The 15298-nt window shown below is 40.4% G+C and overlaps 1 protein-coding gene across 3 annotated transcripts in view; it reads left to right on the plus strand.

The window, feature by feature from the left end:
• Positions 1–15298, plus strand: part of fnip1 (folliculin interacting protein 1) — a 43943-nt gene that overhangs the window by 10583 nt on the left and 18062 nt on the right. The window contains exons 2-8 of one of the 3 annotated variants that reach the window (XM_037119281.1): positions 307–421; positions 5682–5811; positions 10506–10643; positions 10804–10904; positions 11192–11266; positions 11632–11723; positions 13098–13181. In XM_037119281.1, coding sequence (XP_036975176.1) covers positions 411–421; positions 5682–5811; positions 10506–10643; positions 10804–10904; positions 11192–11266; positions 11632–11723; positions 13098–13181 — 631 coding nt within the window. In that variant the 5' untranslated portion in view covers positions 307–410. The remainder of the gene's footprint in view (positions 1–306; positions 422–5681; positions 5812–10505; positions 10644–10803; positions 10905–11191; positions 11267–11631; positions 11724–13097; positions 13182–15298) is intronic. The other 2 variants (XM_037119280.1, XM_037119282.1) reach the window with 2 other exon arrangements.

Below are 15298 nucleotides of genomic sequence, written 5' to 3' on the forward strand. Positions count from 1 at the left end.
TTTGCCTTCTCTTCCTTCAAAGACCTCTTTTGTTAAGAGCACATTTCTGCATGTGTGTTTTTTTTGTTTGTTTTTTTTATTTACTGAAGAAGGAAAGAGAAGGGGAAAGGGAACACAAAGGAGAGAGGAACAAAAAGAGTGGGAATTAGAAATGACACTCAAACAAATCCCCACTGTCACTCTCTTATCAGAGCTCGCTCTGGCAGTCAGCAGCCCGGGCTCACTGCTGTTGCTGCCTCTGTACTGTCCAGCTCACACAGTGCTCCTGCGATCACCTGACAGTCTCATGTTGTTGTGTGAATTTAGTTCACCGCTATTCTTAGACCCTCTTTGGCTGAGAGAGGAGAGGAGAGGAGAGAAGAGAGAGGAATAGAGAGGGAGAGGGCCGGGAAAAGACTGGCAGAATCGCAATGATGCCCAGGTAGGAGTCGGTAATATTTAACCAGGCTTGCGTGCATCCAAGTGGGTATGGTAGTGTTGGTCAATGGAGGTTTGAAAACAATGTTGGAGTTGTTTGTTTTAAGCCTTGTTTTCTAACTAAGTGTTGGCAACCTGTAGCTGTTTCCAGCTGGACAGCACTTGTAATTTGAAGAGGCAAGGCTGTAGTTTTTAGCGTCAGACGCTGTGGTGATGACAAAGATTGATTTTACTGTTTGGGGCCAATGTTATATAATGAAGAATAATGGGTTTGTGGTGAACCACGCCTTCTCTTTTTCTTATTGAATAAGAAACAACTATTTGCTATCTGTGTGTTTGGGTGGAGTTTTAGTTCGAAGAGTTCATGTTTTAATTGTCTCTGATTGATAACTTTTGTTAAGGATGTCAGTAGTCTTTTCAGAAAAACTTTTTTGAAAAGTAGCTTAAATAAAAAAATTGAAAGGGCTTTTATTGTAACATCAGCAGGTTTGACAAGGAAATAAGTGTGTGTGTGTGTGTGTGTGTGTGAGTATCTGAGTCATTTTTGGTTCAGACAATCGAGGTCAAAGCAGTACAAGTATGTAACAGTCATGAAGTCATGTGCTGCTTTTATGAATGACTCTCTCTTCTGTCAACACTGTGACTGTCACAAGCTCACTGATGTGACACTTCCTCCTTCGCTCTTCTCTTTCTTTTAACTAGCATTTCTGTTTTCTCTGTGTGATTATCTGAGCTTAATTCTGTTTTTCCTCCATCATTGTTCAATATTAGCTGTATTCTCATTCTTATTTTCTTCTGCTGCTTTCAGCTTTTGTTTTTTGCCTCTGTTGTTCCCCTCCAGCTCTTGTTTTGAATCCCATCTGGATTTCTGCTCTTTGTCTTTTCCTTACTTTAGGAAAGATATTTCACTCTGTTTGTTGGTGCTGATCAAACAGCTCTGTCGGTTTAGCCGTTTTTCATGCTCTGTTTTTATCCCTTCTTCCTCACTCTGTTTTCTCTCTGTTATGTTTAAAACAAAGGGGGCAGTGAACTTGGTGTCAAATTATGCAGATCTCCTCCGGGCAGATCTGAAAACAACATATCGTATTTTTACAATTGTTGCACCCATATTTGGCCAAAAAATGAACAGGATTATTAACTTTATTGAGCAATGTTAAATTTGTTCATTTGCAGTTGTTTTAGAACAGGAAGTATTGGATTACAAAGGCTAAATCAGTCAGTGCTGGTTGCAAAAAAAATAATTCCAAGATCACGTAGTATCAACCAAAACATACAATGATGGACACAAGCTGAACACATTAAGTAACCAACAGTCAAATTGATAAAGATACCACTCATAAAATCCAGTAGTCCAATTTCAAGGAGGCATGTGACATGCTAAGATGACCACCTGATGTGTAATCTTACACACAGGTCTATGAGCTGAACATTAACACAGCACATGCAATGCAATTTGAGCTCATTATGTAAGCCAGGAAGGCATTATGTCAACCATTTAGCCCTCAGACTGGGTAAGAGATTGGGTCTCCTCCTTGGACAGAAGCCAGAAGCCTTTTTTCTATCTGGAAAGTAGTAAACATTTACTTCTATTAACCACTGGCCTGAACAACAAGGCAGAAGAAAGAGTATCTTAATTGTGTTCAACTCATGCGTGGTATGTTGAGCGATTACATCAATCGCTTACGTATCTCTATATTATTCTTAAAGCAGTATGAAAGTCACTCAGTCTGGTCAGTGATGTTTAATTGAATTATGGGCTAATACTGCCTGATTGTCACCATCACACCATCAAGCTTTCACACCTCTTTCAAGTTAAAGTAAAACCCCCAATTTTTGGCATGTTTCAGTGTACGACTTAATGCTGTTCCCTGACAAAAATATTAGAATACCTTCCTAACAACCTGTGTTAACAAAAGTAACAACCACTGCTAACGATAACCTTTTGGATTCTGCATAAAGAATCTGCAAGGAAGGACTCCAGCAGTGTCAACAAATGGTGCATGTTTTTAGTTAGTTAGTGAGAACTTGTTACTTGCATAAAAGGTTAGTATAATGCTTAGTCCAGGTCCAGGAGGGCCTATTGGAGCCTCATGAACAGATGGTGTTGGTGTTACAAGTTTTTCTGAATGTGTGTGCGTGTGAGAGAGACAGAGGTGTCTGTCAGCTGAATCCCCCAACAGACACAGTGGAGGTGGTGTTTTTCTGCAGTTTCGAGGCAACCCTAACACCTCCTCTTCCAAAAGGTTTTGTGATGCCAAAAGCCACTTATTGATAGTGGTATTACATTTCCTGCATGTGCTTCATGTTTAAATGCAATGGCAGTACATCAGCCCAGACTGTGCAGCCACTTCAGGAAGTGGTTGGTGGCAGAGGTTGGCTCAATACGTTTTGACTAAAACTAGGCTTTGAAAGTCGTCTCAAACCATTGCAAGGACAAAATAATTGTACATTTTTCCATGACGGTATTTTTTTTTTTGTTTTTTTGTTTTTTTTTGGTGAGGTTACATTTGATAAGTGCCAATAAAGTTGAAACAATAAGAGAACATAAGAGAAGTTTACATACATACAGCACAGTCACATGCTGGGGGGTGGCAGATGCAACTGTGCTTCAGCATGCATGCATTGTATTGAAAACCCACAAAGCCTAATTCAAATTCAGTTGGCGGTTCTGATCCATATTGTTTGGCACCGCTTCTAGCAAGTAGGAACAAGTAAGCGATGGGATTGAATCCTGGAAATGTTTCCAGCTTATTGCACAATCAGTGTTGGCCCAAAAAATGACTCTTGTGTTGTTGCCTCTCAAGGCCCCATCTAATGAATGATGTTGATTTAACAGCTTAACACTGCAGCAGGTTGCAGCACATGACTCCCTCTACCTGCTTCCTTGCTAGACTGAACTGTTTCACCCCCAAGAATGCTGGTCATACTTTGACACCACTGTTTAGTAAACAGTAGCTCACATGCATGGAAAGTGTACACACAGACACACACAGAACCATATCCTGACACAAAGGTATTCCCCGCCCCGTCTCACTGAAGCTCACTGACCAACAATTTGAATGCCACTTTTGAGTGTGTTTGTTATTTTGGTGGCAAGCGAAACAGACTTAACTGTTCTTTTTCCACCCCTCCCCACCAACCCATTTACTATAAACACTTGTGTTAAGGGACGCTCCCTGCTCCCCAATAAAAGGCTATAATTAGGTCCAGCTCTGTGTGCATCTGCCTGACCCATCTATCCGTCAGATCAGACAGAAATCCTCGACTGCTGGTCCAATCCCCTGTCATCTTTATGGCCCCACTCAATCATGCCAGGGACACGGTTTCCCCAGACTGCCAGCGCCCCCCGGGAAGACCTGCTTGTACCCACAGTGAAATACAAATATGTTACAACATCCTTGACAATATTACCTCAGATGACCAGCATTAATAAGATGAGCTGAATGAATCCAAGTGTTACCTAGCAACAGCCATGGAGCAGGCCTGCCAGTAAAAACAGCTTAACTGTTACTTAACCATTGGACAGTGTTTCCTGCCAGAAGAAATGCACCAGTGCTAGAGTCTGTAGCAGTTTAAAATCTGCTACCCTAAATCCCCGACATGGTGATAAACATCCATTATTTTTCAGCTACTTATCTTGAGTTACTTCAAGGTCAGTCTTTGTAGCAACACGGTACCGGCTTTGATTGTTGACTAATACATCCTTTGTTAGTTATAAGACATGTTTAGTTGATTCTTTTTTAAGCTAATTAGGTATTAACATTTGGATAGCAATAACTAAAAATCGTAAAAAAAGAAATGAAACAACAGTTGAGCTTGGCTGACGGGTGTCATCAGGACTGTGATCAAACCACACTGTAGGACTGCAACACAAGCAAACAATCCATCAGCTGTCATCACACATTGATTGAGCTTTTGCTTAATTAGGATTGGAGACAAATCCATGACATCACCTTTTTCCAACTGACCCCTGCCCATTTTAAAATGGTGAGAATAGTAAGAAAATGAACATTCATAAAGCAAAGAGACAGTGACACAATTCAAAAGGTCAGAAAATAAATTATATAGGGGCTCTTCACTCTACAGTTTCATGTAGACTCATTGCCTTGAGCAAAATATTAATAGTCAGTCAGCTTTATAGTGAAGCTGCAGACTGGTCTAACCTGGGTGTCACATGTGTAACTGTATGAAAGTACACCGGGGAGGAGCTGCAAACGATATATTACAGTGGTGTCTCTGAAGCTTCTTGAGTAGCTGCTTGTTGTCTGGGTATACCGTAAATCTGTATTGGTGGGTGGGTAGTAGGATGTCTTGGCTTATCTGTGTTGCTCCCTACTGGTTGAGGTATGAGATGGATTAATGGAAGTTATGGAATGGTGTCTCTTGGCTCTGCTATTACCACTGGGAAGGATGACAGCTTAAATAGATTTTTTGAGCTCACCAGTACATTCCTACCTTTTTGTAGACCCACTTCTAAAATCTGAGTCTTTAACTGAGCTTGTGATTGAGTTGCATGCTTGATGCATGGTCCTCTTTTTAAACTGTCACTTGTTAGTCCAATAGTGTTAAGAGTGCAGGGCCCAATTGGTGTAGTTAGTCAGCTGTTAAAAAACAGTATATTGCACTGCATGGAAACACGACAGGAGCTGCAATAAGTAAGAGCGACAGTCACTTATGCAAAAGGTCACTGACGGCACCATGCACACAGCTTTTTATTCTGATGTGCAATGTATTTAGTGTTAGAAACTAACAAATCATAGCACTCATTAAATGTATAACCTTTGTTTCCTTTCTTATGTAGACATCGTAGTAATGTCTGAAAATGGCAGAAAAAATGTTTTTGTTTTTTTAATTCTGATCTATTTAGACAAAGTAGTGTATTTTGTCAATGCTCAGTTATCAGATTCATAACTATTCTTAGAATTGGTATATTACAGTGAAGTCGTATTGTTGCACTGCTGCTTCATTCAGTACTCGGCTGCACCAGATTGTTTTGGAAGTGTTTTCTTACGGAAGGATGACCTCATTGTCTCTAATGTGCAAATGTTCTGAAATGTTTAAAAGATGTTTGAAGAAGATGTGAAATGTTTCTTCACTTTTCCCATTATCTCAGTCTCACTGATCTCACTGCTTCTTTATCAGTTTATTTCTACCTATAAGTTAATTATGTTGTCTCTCATCTGCCTTTTTCTACATCTCCCTACTTTGTCTGTCTTCACCTCTTTTGATTCTGCTCTCATCTGTCGATTCTTCCTTCCATCTAGCTGGCCGATCCCCCAGCTGGAGCCCAGCCAGATCAGGCTGATAGTCTACCAGGACTGCGAGAGGCGTGGCAGAAATGTCCTCTTCGACTCCAATGCCAAAAAGAGAGGCACGGAGGAAACCCCTATCACAGTGAGTCACATGTTTGTACTGTGCATGTTGCCATTTGGAAGCCCATCCTTAGATTTACTGATGGGAATTAAATGTTCCAGGCTTTGTTGTGATCAAACTTAGTACAACGTAGTTGAAAGGAAATCTGATCTGGATATATATTGCAGAATGTGGTCTGTCCAGCATCTGTCCTATATTCTTTTTCTTACCCTTCATAATTCTTGTTCTTTTTGCAGTCACAGGTAATGGTGTTTCTTTTCTGTTCAATTTGATCCCTGGGAGCATTTAAAAGGGTTTGAAATCTAAAAAGTGCCTGAGCAAATACAAACACAGAGATGGTAACTAGCAGTCCCAGAGGCTTGACATGCAACAGAAGTCATGTGACTGGTTAATGGCATTCAGAGGACACACGCTGCACCTTATCCTGCTTATCCTGCAGGACGCCTCACTGCCCCACAGTGAACAGCGACTGACCAAGGGATCAAGCATAGAAGGCAGGGAACTAGCCCTGTTCATGGGCATGTATTTGTTTATGAATTAGATGTTCACTTAGTTATTATTGTGACAAAAGATAGTAGTAAAGGATGGGATTTCTCCAGTGACATCTAAAGTTTTAACTTCTCTGCCGTTTCTTAAACAAAAGGTCCAGTCTACAAACAGTCTTTTTTTTCTACAGTGAATCTGAAGGCACATATCCCATAATATTCTCACTGTATTTTCTAGTCATCTGTTTTTGTGTGTCAGTGAGTGCATGAGTCTCAGCGTTGGTTGATTGTCAACACACCCATGTCAGCCAGTGAGACACAGCGATAACACGTGTTTTACTCCAGAGTCTAAAAGCTATTGTTGCACACACCCTGATAAAGTCTGCTAAACATATTAATTATGTCTTTTGACTGACAGTCTTCGGTATACAGCCTCTCCCATACTTCACATGTCAGCGGATTTTTCCATGAAGCACTGACTCACGGTCACCACTTTTTTCCCCTTTTCAATTTTGAATAACCTGCCTAATATTTTCATAACGCTGCCGTGTGTTCCTGTCTGACCCTGACCGGTTTGTTCTGGTGCTCTTATCTCCAATAATAATAGCCTCAGCTGACAGCCCATGTGTAAGCAGCATTCTTTCATCCTCACATGACAACCCTGTCACTCACTGACTGTCGTTCTCTCTGTCTTCGCCTGTCTCTGCTCTCGTCTCACCCTCTCTGAATTTACCCCCATTCTGCATCTTGCTTTTGTAATCTATCTGCTGTCTCTCTTTAAAGTCCTCATTACTGTCCTATGGTTTTGTAAATTAATCTGGGTATCTTGGTATTTCCAATTGTATATCTGTAATCTTTTGTCAACCACTCTCTACCTTACTTTACCTTTATCTGTCTGCTTTTCTCTCAGCTGTCTATCAGTTTATTTCAAATCCACTTTCACAACTAAAATCTCTTGACTTTCTATTTATGCTTCCTAAATCTCTCTTTACCTGTCACCTTTTTTCCCCTTTCCATGCCATTCTCTTCCTCTCCTTGCACTGTCTTTTAGTTTATTAAGCATAAGAGCTCAAGATTCTCTGTATGCTGCCTCAATTTCTCTTCTATCTGTTAGTCTGCCTCATTATCATGTCTGTAACCTTGACATCAGACAGAAATGCACAGAGGCATTTGGTATCAACATCACAAGTGGATAGGTACAGGTGTAAACATCACCAAGACTCATTGAGGGTGTGTTTGAGATGTGATAGCTCAGAAGTGGTCTGGCCTGCATGTGACCAAATTATTTCAGTAGTGTGTATGCACATGTGTTTCGGGCCACTTTGAAAGACCACCTACTCTGCTGAAGTCCTCTGTGAAACAAGAAGTCGTCACAACAACAGGCAGACTGGATTATAGGCTGTCACTGTAATGCAAAATGCATATTTGGGCTCTCCCAATGCTTCTGCTGCTTTCAACTAACTGTTGAAGTAGCAACAGTAATATCCCTAAACTTCCTTACAAATCATGTGATTATAGGAGTTGCTGAGTGAAGAGAAACTAATCAAACTTTGCAGAACTTTTGCTACAACAAATTCAAAATTTGTAATGCCTTCTTTGTATTAAATTTGTATTAAATGCAATACATTTAGTTGTGTTTTTCCTTTTTAAAAAGGGTTACTGCTCCAGCCTGTCTGTTTCCATGTCTAAAGTGCGTCTTATCTGCCAATATAGGCAAAATCTTTGATGCCTGTTTAGAAATTCGCAGACTCCATTATAAAATTGCAAGATTTTGAGAGATGTCGAGTTAGGACTTGAACTACAACAAATTCTAAACTATTTGGTCCTTCTGATTAATTTGGCAGGTGTTATACATGAAGTTATTTTATTTATTTGCGTAATAAACATATTTAATCAGTTTTTATGTTAAAACCCTGTTAAAAGATTGTTTTTCTCAATATGGCAAGTTTTTCCTCACTCGAATCGAGGGTTAAAGGACAGAGGATGTTGTTATCCATACAGATTTGAAATCCCACTGAGGCAATGTGATGGATTTTGAGCTATATAGATAAAGTTTATTTGAATGTGAATGTTTAACACAAATGGTTACTCGAGACGTATGTTGAGGCACATGTTAATGCTTGGTGTGGACTGACGGGCATGAAGCTGTCCACTTTTAATTGGATCAGTCAGGTCCAGTGTTGATATCAAATGTGAAATGCCTCACACACACCCTGACATTGAAAATGTGATTGTGTGTTTGCTAAACTTTTGGACATTTGGATTTACTGAAGCTTTACATTTGGATTGGGCTGGTGGCATATATAGAATCACATAGGAAGAGTTATGTTGTGTGTGTTTTATGCAGTGAATGTACAACACTATTGTGCAGTCGTCTGTGCTCTGTATTTATGTGTTTCCTGGATCAGTGTCAGTATTTTTGGTGTATTCTGCACCGTTAGGGCTTCGCCAGGCCCTGTGTGACTTTTATCACATGATTGTTTTTCTGCTGTTGTTTTTTTTTTTCCGTCAACTCAAAAGAAGTTATTTTCGAACGATCAACAGCAGGAACAAGCAAAGCACAGAGGGTCAGACACAATGAGGAATAGAAAAATGGACAGAAATGCATGAATGAAGAAACGTACAGGGTTGGTGGGGTGTTAGAAAAGAATCAAATGTCAAGAAAGACGGAGAGCTGCAGAAGAGTCAAATCAAAAGGAAAGAAATAGATGTATCACAGGCAAAAGAAAGCTGCAGGAAATGGAGAGAGATGAAGTTGGAGTGGTGGAGGAAGGGAGGGAGGCAGAGTGGGGGAGGGAGGGAGTGATTGCAGTGCTGCTCGATCACGAGTTCCCGAAAGAGTCATATGACTGGCAGTCACATGCTGCTGGCCTCTGTGTACACACCTCACATTGCACTGCAGCGGACACACACTCACTAAGACACACACACACACACACTCACTAAGACACACACACCCACCCATGTATGCATTCAAACACACCCATGCACAGAGTCGGTGTGAGTTCATTAGTATGAGTATTTGTCTGTGCATGTGTATGCTAAAAAAATCACTCACATTAATGAGAGAGAATTAAAAAAAAATGTTCAAAGCAGCTTGCAAACACATCTGCAATGTGTAACTATGTACTTAAAAAGAGCGAAAAATGGTAATCTTTCCTCCATTGCCTGTTTCTCGCTCCTCATCTCATTCTGTTTCTTTGTCTGCCTCTCATTTTCCCCTGTTCCTTTCTCTTCCTCTCTTACATTGGCAGCGACAGTGGTTTCAAGTGAGCCATTACCAGACACACACACACACGTACACACACCCTCCCCCTCCGCTCCCCACCCTCCTAAATGCATTCCTCTTGAATAGTCTGCCAAGTTGAGAAGGCACATGACACAGGCTGATTGAGCTCACATTGCTTTTAGTTAGCGGTTTACACAACTGCCTCTTCGTTAAGTTTCTATGGTTTTTTGACCTCAGCAATGTAATTTTTTAAATGTTTTTCTATTAGTTGTTTACTTCATAAAGGCCAGTGACTTCTTGGTTTTTTGTACTTCTTAAAATGTCAGGCGTCGGTGAAATTAGAATTAAAATGTGACTTTTTTTATAGGTAAAGTGTCCTCTCAGTCACTGTGTTTATGTTGGCAGAGGCCGCCATAACTGGGATCGTCCTGCAATAAAATCCTCTTGACTTTGTTATCTAGTCCCACGTGAACAGGCTGTTTGCACATAAATGTGCACAAACCATTTCAGGAGTAAACACATAAATCAACATCTGCATCTGTCTCAGTGATTTCATGTAATGTGCATAAATATAGCTAAAGATTCCAGCTCCCTTTTGTTGCATTGATTATCGACTGTTCTTTTTGTTTCCAATTATTCTTTAAGAATGAGAAGTAAACAGCAACTAAAAAGCAACATCAATAGTCTGGCAATTGCTCGTAAAGCTACTTGGTCAATAAGAGGGCATTTTTGTAGGCCTCTCTAAAATTGAAAGGAAAAGGACAACAATCAGCTGATGAAATGATGAAAGTGGTACACTTTATACTCCACCAGTTGTTTATATCCTTCAGGGCTGCAAACAAAGCAGCAAAACATTTTGCCTTTTCTACATTAAATGAAAGTCTATGAACTCAAATCTATATGGGCATAAAATGAGGATTAGGCCTTCAATTGTATTAAGTGTTTTGTGTTTTACACATGTAACTTCTGCAGAGTTAAATGAGCCTGTTTTCACCCCACAGAGCACTGAGGCCCAGGTGAAGATGTTCGGGAAATGCTGCCAGCTCCGTCCTACAGGAGGCAGCAGCAGTTCCCTGGACAGCTCCTCCTCCTGCACCTCCGAAACCAAGGAAACCAAGGAGCAGGGCCTGCGCTTCCAGGTAAAACATATCTGAGATGCAAGTGAAGCCACTCATGAACACATTGCATGTGTATACTTTGAGGTCAAAGTCCAGTGGGAAAAATAAGGAATAAAATATTAAGTGCATATCTTTTTAAGGGTAACAAAATTAAAAATGTGTGCTCCTTCTCTCTCACCAGGGTTCGAGGTGTTCGTCTGATGTGGCAATGCTGGGGGAAATGATGTTCGGCTCTGTGGCTATGAGCTACAAGGGTTCAACGCTAAAAATCCATCAGATCAGGTAAGAGGCAAAGGGATGCATCTGTACAGGAAATAGCAGAATTATAAAATTAGCATTGCCAGGTAGGTAGGTACTGGAATTTGGGGTTATTTTAAATTTGTTCAATTGTGAGTTAAAGTACAAGAAGTTACACCAGGGAAGGATACAAGAGGAATGGGGAAGTTGTAAACTGAGGTGGAATAAGAGGCAAATGAGGCTGGATGTGAAATATAAGCACTAACCTACACGAGCACAAAAATTAAGCATGCATGCTGATAATCTTTGTCCCTGTGCTATCGTCCTATCAGATCGCCACCTCAGCTGATGCTGAGTAAGGTTTTCACCGCCAGGACGGGAGGCAGTGTGTACGGCAGCCTCAACACGTAAGCGCACACATACACATACATGCACGTACATGTGCGCACACACACACAAACACACACACTCTTATCAACACATACACACCCACTTCTTCCTCTGATTCCTATGGAATTTTTTCCATAAGCCAGCAGATGTAGCTTGCATATCTCCATCTGTCTCAGCTATGGCCTGTATTCCTTGTGTATATGTCACAGCCAATATCTTTTCAGTCTCTATTTCTCTTTTATTCTGTATACATTTCTTTGGTAGTGCTTTTTTACTTGATTTTTTTTTTTTTTTTTTTTTTTTTTTTGTGCTATGGGAACATTTTAAAATAATCCAGATACACCTAATGTTTATTCCCATTTTGCTGTTTCATCTTCTGCAGGTTACAGGACAGCCTGGAGTTCATTGGGCAGGACAGCAACACACTAAGGCCTGATCAAAACACAGGGGCCAACAGTCTGCTAGGGAACATTGGTAAACACAGAGTCACTTCCTGTTTCCTCTCTGATCACTTAATTATAACCTTATTTGTATTACACCTTTTGTTAAAAATGCACAAAGTGCTTTATGAATATAGATAAGAAAAGAATACAGGACATAGAATGCATAGAAGTGCATTAGTGCAAGAAAAAGCATACACAGTGGTTTCAGACCTGAATCATGAAAGTCATGGCTAGTTAAAAGTTAAATTGAAGAGACAAGTTCTTGGCATTTTTTTAATAAAAATATATTTAACAAGCTGGCTTCTTGGTGTCTATAGCTGACGTCTATAGTTGACAAAGGCTGCATTTTCTTGCTGGCTGTTGCTTCTACTGGGGACTTATAATAAACCAGTAGCAGAGGAAAATGATGAAAATTAGGAGAAACTTGTGAATTTATACTGGAAGTGTTGTTTTCCTTTTCAATCATAGCCTCAGTTTCTTCTTCTTTTACATTTTACCATATTATTTTGTTTACCTTGCTTAAGTTACTGTTGGTGCTTATAACTCCTGTTGAGAATAACCAAAAAAATCAATGAAGGGACACTAGTGTATGAAATAGTGTTAGTATTTACAGTGCAAGACAAACCTGAAGTTCATGTTTGGCTTAGTTTACATTTTAGTGTGTTGGTAGAACTGTAAAGAAGCAGCTTGTTATGTTTATGTCTTTCTGATGCTTTAACATTGCTGTTTGAATGCAAACCGGGCATGACAGACTCTGCCAACAGCTCTCCCATACATGCCCCCTACACTAGCCTCAGGAACAGTTGGAGAACTTTCAAACTGGCCTTGCAAGCACAAGTTTTCTATGCAAATTAGCACAGTCGACTGTTATGCTATTTAAAAAAAAAACTCACTGTGACTCATCTGGTGCTTCCCTGAAACTCCTGATGACTCTACATGTTACTCATGGTACAACTCTGATATTTGGTTTTCAGATAGAGTAGACTGATTACATGAACACCTTCCAAGTCTGGCTGAGAGTGTGACAGGCAAGAATATAAAGAACTGTTGGCAAATTCTGTTCTTTTGTGGATTTTCTCTGCTGTCCTCACAGAAAATACAAAAAGATCAGAGCTGCAGAGCCTGTAATGATTTATTTGTTTGATGTTGATGTTTTCTGTGAGTGATACCAGCCTTTCTGTTTGTCTGACTGACTGACTGACCGACCGACCAACCAACTGGCCAACCCGATGATGGTCAATATTTCATCCCAGACTAAAAACCTCCCTGTGACCTGAGATGGTCAGATGACAGGAGGCAGCCAGCATTCCTCCTTACTCATTCACTAACCACGGTTCATGTTTTTTTGTCTCTTTTCCCTCTTCCTCCCTTTCTTCTTTTCCATGTTTTTGTTTGTGCTGCGCAGGATTTTCTCAGCTCTGCAGCCCTCGACGGGCCTTCTCTGAACAGGGCCCTCTGCGCCTCATCAAGAGCGCATCTTTCTTTTCAGGTTGGCGCTTTAAACTGGCCATGACTGACATGTGCCAGTTGCATGCGTGTGTGTAGGCTGTAATCGCAGTAGAAATGGTTGTAGAGGCTTCAACTCTCAGCGGCTGCATGCCTGTGTAGTAATTCTTGCACTAGGAGTGGTAGCACTAGTAATAGCATGCAATATCACAACACGTGCAGATAACTTGGGTCAAATAGAAGATGCAGTAGCAATTCTTGGAGGTGGTTCCTCTTTAAAACTCAGAAGATGTCTTCACCTAAATTTCTTCATTTTGGGCAGGTGAGAACATTTGCAAAATTCATTAATTTTATCCAAAAATTAAATGAACCTAAACAACACAAACTGCCTCCTAGTGATTCACAGAGGGACATTTATGTCTTCAAATAGCTTTTATTCTTTTTTTCGTCCTCCATCAGCCATAAAGCTGTCTTATCATTAAATACGTCTGCAAGCACTATCTGACCCAGGCCTGCAGGTGTATCGCGCACGCAGAGACCGTGTGGGTTTTCACTGGTGTCGGTGGCTGTAGTTCTAGGTTTAAGTTTTTGTAACTACTTCCCCTCTTTCGTGTTCATCACTCACATCACATACTTTGTCTAACTTGCGTATCTTTGTCAGTGACCGTGATACTTGGGCAATTCATTTAGGCTTTATGATACCAATCAGTGTTCAGCAAACTGGTGTATTCTCATCTTTTGTTTTATTTCTTATATACCACTAAATGGTAAGGTGAAAATTGCCTCAACACGCTTGTGCACATTCAGGAACATCCACAAAGTTACACACGGCCTTCTGTGGATGGATGAGCTGTTCCACTTGTGTAATTGGTGTGGAAATACCTTGTTCAATGGCACCCAAGTGCCTTAATATTCCTCTTGCTCCCAGTCCCACTTCCTAAAATGTTGTGCACAGTGTGTTCCGGTGGGCATGTCTTACCAGCAGTGACAAGGGCTAAAACCCCCGCAATATAACCTACTGTATTGCCCATGTATCATCACTGTAAAGAAATGAACTGAATTCTCTCCTGGTGAGGTTTTTGATCAGCTTGGTGTCTTTTAGCAGGAAGAGCAAGTGCTTATGTGTGCCTTTTGCTAGTCGGAACAAACAGCTGCACAATGTCTTCATAACAAGTGTTTAACTCTCGATTTTGACCCGGGCCTTGTAAACACGCATACAGATATGGCTAATTTTCTTATCTTTTGCTTTGGCCTCTCAGTCAGATGCAAATTGCACTTTATCTGAGATTGTTCAAAACTCTACCTTCTGAGCATCTTTGTGGACATATGACGTCTCACTCCAGTGCATGCATGCCCATCAATACTTGAAACAACGACAAAAACAATGGTAGAGTACTGGTTAGTTTTCATGTGCTTAGCACTGCTAGGATGTGTGCTAGAAAGATGTCTAATGACAAGCAAATCATAATACAATACATAAATACAATAAAATTATAAAATACGAATACGTAAATAGTATGCCATTATTATCAGTGTTTTTAAGCTACTGTTACATGGTCAGAGTATTGCAGATATGGAAGTATTCACCACCTCCTGGCCCGGCATGCTTGATAAGCATTGGACATTTTTTGCAGTTCTCTTGTGTACAAATAAAGGTCGTTTGGCAGATTTTTCTTTTTCTTTTAATGAAGCAGGAAAATATCCATTTACAAAAATCTCTGTATACGTGTGGTCAAGGCCTGAGTGCAGCAATGGAATAATGAACTGTAGTACACTAAAATTCAGATGTTTATCATTTATTATATTCAGCTGATCAGAGACCTCCTGTATCAGAAGTATTCAGTTGTTATTCCTTCCTCATTCTTCAGTGGGCTGGGTAAAGTCTCTGCCCTTGCTGTAGTGAAGTGGTGGCAAGTTTTAGAAAATACCTTCTCCCAGTGTCATGATGCTGACCCACAATCCTATTCAGGGCACCCTTACGTCGGCATTGGCATGCAACTGTCTTAGTTATGCAATGTTGGTATGGTCACAAAGCACAGGGGAGTGCACATTTACACAAATACTCAGATGCTTTGCAAAAAACAATCCTGTTGACTTGCTCATTAATCATCTCAACTGCACGTTAAAGCCTCTCTGTCAGGAAGCATTGACAGTTTTCTC

This window comes from Acanthopagrus latus, chromosome 13 (assembly GCF_904848185.1).
Source record: "Acanthopagrus latus isolate v.2019 chromosome 13, fAcaLat1.1, whole genome shotgun sequence".
Classification (NCBI taxonomy): Eukaryota; Metazoa; Chordata; class Actinopteri; order Spariformes; family Sparidae; genus Acanthopagrus; species Acanthopagrus latus.